The sequence below is a fragment of the Pterocles gutturalis genome, unplaced genomic scaffold, assembly GCF_000699245.1.
Source record: "Pterocles gutturalis isolate BGI_N339 unplaced genomic scaffold, ASM69924v1 scaffold51245, whole genome shotgun sequence".
Taxonomy (NCBI): Eukaryota; Metazoa; Chordata; class Aves; order Pterocliformes; family Pteroclidae; genus Pterocles; species Pterocles gutturalis.
The window spans coordinates 1-6932 of record NW_010147795.1 but is presented as its reverse complement, the minus strand read 5'-3'; the positions used below and the strand labels follow the sequence as shown (position 1 = coordinate 6932).

Genomic DNA, 6932 nt, shown 5'->3' with positions numbered 1-6932 from the left:
CTGCCTGGAGCCCCCAGTTTCCCAAATCTCAGCTAAGCAGCAAACCATGTCTGGGGCCCAGCAAGCCATAACGAACAGCAGAAAGCACTCAGCAGAAACCTTTGCGATTCTTTGTGGCAGAACAGAAACTGTTCACAGGGCAGCTGCTTTTCTGACCAAGCTAGCAGTATCTCCTCAACTCTCCAGTTTGTTCTCTGCTCCCACCTTTTCAACGGCTGCGTAGCGGCTGGCCAGTTGCTTCCGTAGGTCTGCAATATGGTGGTCACACTTCTTCATGTCTTTCTTAAAGTTCTCTCTGAAATTGAGCAGGGGTTTCTCTACCTTGCTCTGAAGCTGGTAAGGAAAGCAAAGGAAGAAACGGCAATAATGAGGAGCCGGGGAGTGATTCCTGGCTCTTTTGCTGAGCAGGACTCAGAACAGAGAGGGAACAATACACACACTACTGCAGCCAAAGGCAATGTCATGCAGCAACATTTCCCTTCCCCAAGAGAAGCTACTGCACAGCTCAGCTCTTTGCAGGACAGCTCTGTTAAGGGAATATTTACTGAAGGGAGCGAAAGGACAGAAATCTTGTCTTCCTCTCTCCCCAGTAAATTGTATCTCTCCTGTTCCACATAAGATCAAACTGCAGGCAATATCCAGAGCACTGCTTGAGGTGCTCTGATTCTGGCCTGATAAAACCTGCTTGGAAAAAAAAAAGTACAGGAACTGAAGCTGCTAACCCTGACTGAAACAAGGTGAGCCAGCAGACCCTGGTGGCGCATCTGTATTTCCTGTATAGTGAAAAGAGATCCAATAAGGGCACATTTTATTTGTTTCTGTCAAGGATAAGGGAGCCTAAAGAGAAGTCTGAGTATTTAGTTGAAACTCTTTAAGTAATGGCAAGAAACCACTGAAATTAACTGAGGAGAGGTGCATGAAGACTGCACATGTGACTGATCTCTTACAACCAGGACTTGAGTCGGTAATACTCAACTCTGATAGAGTTTGTATCATATTGCTCTTTGGGCTTCAGATACAGTTTTGACATCTAGAAAATGTACTCTGAAGGGACACAGATCAACCCAATACTTCTTTTCTATTGTTCCTCTTGCAGGGGTGCTGGCATCAATGCAGGCAAGTTGGTACACAACAGAGATCCGGTATCACTGTGCCAGTATGGTAGAGACTCAGGCAGAAAGAGAGGCAGAGGGTGATTCATAGTATTAGATGCTGGAGGAACCACACAGCTGAGTTACCAGAAACCACACTTCAAAAACTCCTCTGATTTCACAAGGACTTATTTTTTCCTCTGCTCCACCAGCACCATTTCCTGGAAACACCGTCATATCCAGGCCAGCCCACCATGACTTCAACAAGTTCAACGCACGTGCATCTTCGTTTCCAGCAGAACTCACCTCTTGGAGCAGAGTGAGGGATAATCAGATAGCTGGAGAAAAGGTTCAATGCCATGACAACCTTCTTGAAAGATTCCTCCTGCACACATATCTCCAGCTGCCATGCCAGTCCCTACAGGCCTTAGTAGTGCAATAATATTTTATGTTCCAAGTGCCACCTCACCTTCTCCAATCTGTTCATAACCCCCAATGTAACAGTGTCATGAAGGACTGTCACGGAAGTTGGTCAATGTCTTCAAGGCTGGTGTTTATGTTTGAATATTCTTGGTGAGCTCTGCACTGGACTGACTGCTTGTGCCAGCACTGGCTGGTTTCATTGGACTATCAACGAGAAATGTAGTTACTGCTTCTAAGAATAACTTCTCTGAAAGCAACAGCAATAATCAATAAATTTAAAAACATATTCTGTTAATGAAAGAAAGCCGGAACTGGGAACCCTTCTGTGGAGGGTTTAAAGAAAAGTAAAATAATGAAAGAGCCCCTATACATTGCCTGCCTACAAACACACACACCACTCCAGGGTGGATTTCTTCTTCTTGGAAAACAATACTGGAGGACAATGGGGAGAAAAAAGTATTTCACTAATTACAGCCCTGAAGTAGAAGTTCGAAGCAGAGCAGCGGGTTACCAAGGCAGCGGCTGGTTGCCTCAGTAACCTCTGCATAATCACTTACAAACAGTGCAGAGCTATAATTTTCCTCCAGAACATGGCTGCTGTGCTGAGATATTTGCCACTGCATTGAACTTAATCACCCACAGAGGTTAACATAATGTAACAGGATGCAAGCATATCTCACATGTGGTGGAAGAAAAACATAATAGATGGATATTGATAAATACCATAATCTGTACAAGAAATCTCCCTGGGCATCACTTGAGAGAAGATCAAAAAATAACACCAAGAAAGTTCCCAGTGCACTTTTCAGAAAGGCCAACAACATGAAGGAGTCAGAGTCCTGGTTCTCTTCCTTCCAGACAGACACAGCAGATTCTTGTTGAGAAGCCAAATATTATTTTTTATTTCTTCCTCTATAGAAGTAATCCATACAAGCTCCAGGTAAATTTACTTGAACAGGTTGGAACTTAGAGCCCTAGGTGAATAACCTCTAGAATCCGTTTTCTTTCTAAGAAAAATTAAGGCTGGATGTATTTTAACTTACTCATCAGTTAGATTAAATAAACTACGGTTTTGTCAGGAAGAATGGACAGTTTCAATAAGTTTGTTCACCAACTTGTTCATTCTTCTCAATTCGTACCATATGCACGCATATTTCCCCCACTAACAAGCACTGAAGGGAAATACACATCAATTACAGGGCAAAAATCTTTGCAAAAGGAAGAACTACTTACTTTAGAAGAAAATTTGAGATGAACCTCTGCTTCATCAGCTAGACTCTTCTTTAGCTGAGCCCAAGCCTCTCCTAGTGTGCTGAAAGAACACAGAGCGACAATGATCAATGCACATCCTCCCAGTGAGATTTGTCACAGAGTGTCATATAGACAAAGCACAATGCTTTGTACCATATCATGCTCAGCAAAATCACGGAAAAGTGATAGCAGAAATCTGAGAAGATAACTGATCTCTTTGACCAAGGCAGAATTATGTTTGTATTTTATGTAGCAAATATTTGAAAACACTGTTCATAACGATCTCCAGTTACGGAGATGTCACAGTCTCCACAAGCAAGATACTTCAGTTTCTTATCCTTACCATAAGAAAGTTTTTCTTTTCTAATCCTTCAAATAAATCTCCACCAGTGTAGTTTTCCCATTGCCTCTTCTACTTTACACTCTACCTTTGGGGAACAGATTATTCTACTTCTCCTTGGAGAAGCCTTTCAGTATTTGAAAATTACCAGATTTTTTCTCCACCTTTCCTTCAGAAAAATCATTTTCTAGATGACGGCACCTTAGGCATGCTCCTCTAGACCCTCTCCAACAGCCTAGATTCCTCTTAATGCATCATAACTAAACAACACCATCTTCCAGCAGAGGTCTTCCAGTTGCTAAACTGGGAACAGATTATCTCATATCAGACAGTCTTTCTTCTACATATCTCAGTAGGATTGCTTTTTTAGACAACAGTGTGAAGTTGTTGATGAATAAGCTTGTGATTCACTACAGCCAGATCCTTCTCCCACAAACTGTTACGTAACTATATCTTTCACATCCTGTGAAAGTGTAAAACCTGGTACTTTGTCCTCATTGAAATGCATCTTGATTTTTTTCATCTCGTTTCTCTAGTTTAACAAAATAATTTTGAATTGCAAACTTTTCTTCAAATTTTACACACCATCCCTCCTAGCTTTGTCTCATCTCTGAGATGAATAGAATAACCTGTTATTTATTCTAGTTTAAGTCATTAACAAAAACATTGAAAAAAACTGGACGTGGGACGAACCTTATTGGATCTCACTCTATAGCTACTTTCTGCACTTTACTTTTTTAAAGTAGTGGGTATGACTTCTTACCTAGTTTTACAATTTAGGATTTATTTAAGCCACATTTCTCTTGCCTGCCTACACGAAAGTCCCATTGGAAAAAGTTGTACTAAATTAAGAGCTATGATGCTGACTTCTTCTGTTATTCCATCATTGGAGGAATTGAGGTTGGTTTGACATTGTTTGTTCTGTACACATCCACAATAATTGCTCATCACCTTAGTTTTCCACTGAGTGCTTCTAAAAACCTTTATAGTTTATTCTACCACTTTGCACAGGTTATATAAAGCTGACTGATGTACAATTTCCTGGCTCCTTCTTTGTCTCCCCCACCCCCTTTTCAAAGATAGTCACGTTTGTCCCTTCCTGGTAGCCTGAAAGATTGCCTGTCATCTGCAATTTCAAAATGATGATCTGTAACCTCTGACGTTGCTCCAACGAGTTGAGTCCTCAAGTACGGTGTTCATCACAGCTAAACAACCTGAGATTGTTTCACCTATGCAAGTGCTCCCAACTCTTCTCCTTCTCTAGTCCCTTCCTGAGGTCTTCTCCTGCTGTCCGGTTCTCACTGGTACTAACTGGTTTACCTCATGTATTTAAGTAAAGAAGGCATTTCAGCCTGCTAAGCATTTTCGGCATCTCTTATCCAACCAGTGACTTAAATGACCATGGATTGTATCACCTTCTGTGTGCATGCAGCCGCACTACACTCACAGAAACTTGGACAGAACCATCCCAATATCATAAATTGCTCCCGACTCATCACCCTTGTGTCCCACTCGCATACATGATGGTGGGTCTTCTTACCACCAGAGCAGGGCAGAGGACCCTGGAGGCACAGCATAGCCCGCACTTTGTGTCAGTTCCACAGACTGCTGGACAGCAAAGCTGGAAAATGCTCTGTGGAGTATGAAACTGTCCTCCGACCCATGCCTTCTCAGAAATGAGAGGAAGACCCTGGCCACTGTTTTCTTTGAGTGTGCTAGGCTGCAGCCCCACTTTTGGCTCCTGCAAATCCTCCTGTTTGCTGCTCTTACTCCCTCACTTTTTAAAATGGCATTTTTCCCTTTCCTGGGCCTCACCAATAACCAGGATCTTCTCACTAGCCTCTTCCTGGTCCTAGACAGTTTGGCTACCACAGCACCTTCCATTCCCTCGTCTTGCCACCTCTCCAGCCAGAGCACCACTAGGTGGTGTTCCTAGCTCCCTGAACTCTACTCCCCTTTTAGTTCCCTACTTTAACATCTTTTATGCTTCGGTCCTCATTCCCTCTGTTTTCATCTACTCTCCCCTAGTTTCCTTCCTCTTCATTTTTTCAGGCATTCCTCACTTCTCCTGTTGGGGGTAGGAGAAAGTGGGATGAAGATGTGGAAGAAAGTGGCTTTAGCTTTGCTAGGAGCAGGTTAACACCCACCCCTAAAGCAGAAGGAAGAACAGAAAACTATCGTCAGTCTAGGTGCTTACAGAAGTAACAGCTGAGTTAGCTTCTTGCAGTTTCTGTCCTTGCCTGCTGGAAGTTGAGCAAACACCTCGTGGAGCTTCACTGCAACACCCTGTGTCAGAACTAGGGTGAGGACAGTCATTTCCAACCTTGGCTTTCAGTGCTTAGAGGTTTTGTGTTGGAAAAGATAGTGCTAGCAACTTCTAACCCTTCAGGAGTGATGTTTTTCATTATTACTGAAGAATTACAATCTAGTCTGAAATGTTGAATACCTTCTTAATAACTTCCAATGTGAATGTTGTAAATAAGGGACAATCTGATGCTTTTCATGGAGATCCTGGCGCAAGATGAGAAGAGATGACTTCTTCCTCTCTCTGTCCGTGCTGCTGCAATTCTACTGGCCTGACCTTATGGATCTACTATCAACAGTATATATATTCCATATATTCTTCCAGATTCAAAGTAATTTAGTACTTATACATGCTAATCCCTGAAAGAACTAGTGCTGACTAGAACAAGGATAGCATAAACACATTATTGGAAATGCAAGATATTCCTAAAAAATTACCATTAACATCTTCAAAATGAAAATGTTCCAAAGCAGTTCTTCTTCCTCAACACACCCAGGATGCCAGCTAAATAAACCTCTACTCTATGGGAGAGCTCAGGAAAAATACATGTACCCGTGTGGGAGGAATGCCTTTTATGTTAAAATTCGTCTTCTGCAAAAGTCATAGAGACACACTTACCCTTCTTCCTGAGCAGCCAAGGAATTTTGAGACAGTTTGGACAGGTTCTTAGCATATTCCTCCTCAATCTTTATCCTACACTCGCACAGAGAGAGAGAAAATAAAAAGACAGCAGTAGGTAAGCTTTAAGGCATAAACCCACACACATAATCTAAAGAAATTCTCTGCATTTTAACAGATCTTGCCACAGGAATTTTCCTTTCAGTCTCCAGGGACTGGCAGCACCAGTTTCAGGATCCACCTCTCTCCTCCATATGCTAAAAATGCAATGGCAAGAGCAGGGATATACACAGGACAGCATGTGTGATAAAATTAGAAGAAAAAGCTACAGTTCTGCACAGCAAATAACAAGGACAAAGTGTTTCTACTGTGCAGAAGGGACTGTCTGCAAAACTGGGCTCACTTGAGAAGCATGTGTCTCAGTCTGCTGCTAAACGTGAGGTAGCACATCCTTGAAGCGAAGATGAAGGAATGCAGCAATACTGGAGAAATCCAAGTGAGGTTTGAGGTGCTGGACTCCACCTTTCCTAGGGACACTGAATGCTTCCTGCTCCCTGCTACAGACAACAAAGCTGGTGAAGATGTAGCAGGGGCTACTGTCACAATACGTGGTGCTGCAGCCCCCGGCCTTCACCCATCCCACCACCTGCACTGTCCTTCTCTCCATTCAGAGGGACCTGGACAGGCTGGAGAGGTGAGACCATGCAAAACTCATGGAGTTCAACAAGGCCAAGAGCAAGGTCCTGCACGTGGGTCGAGGCAACCCCAAGCACAAATACAGGCTGGGAGGGGAATGGATGGAGAGCAGCCCTGAGGAGAAGGACTTGGGGGTATGGGTAGACGAAAAACTGATCATGAATTGAGTCCGTAGGCTCGCAGCCCAGAAACCAACCATGTCCTGGGC

General features: G+C 43.1%; 1 protein-coding gene across 1 annotated transcript in view; it reads right to left on the bottom strand.

Moving 5' to 3' along the window:
- Positions 1 to 6103, bottom strand: part of GAS7 (growth arrest-specific 7) — a gene marked incomplete at its 5' end in the record, with an annotated part of 14758 nt that extends 8655 nt beyond the window's left edge. Inside the window, 3 exons of the mRNA XM_010086155.1 lie at positions 205 to 333; positions 2748 to 2826; positions 6029 to 6103. Of these exons, the coding sequence (XP_010084457.1) occupies positions 205 to 333; positions 2748 to 2826; positions 6029 to 6103 (283 nt within the window). The remainder of the gene's footprint in view (positions 1 to 204; positions 334 to 2747; positions 2827 to 6028) is intronic.
- Between the last annotated feature and the right edge of the window lie 829 nt (positions 6104 to 6932).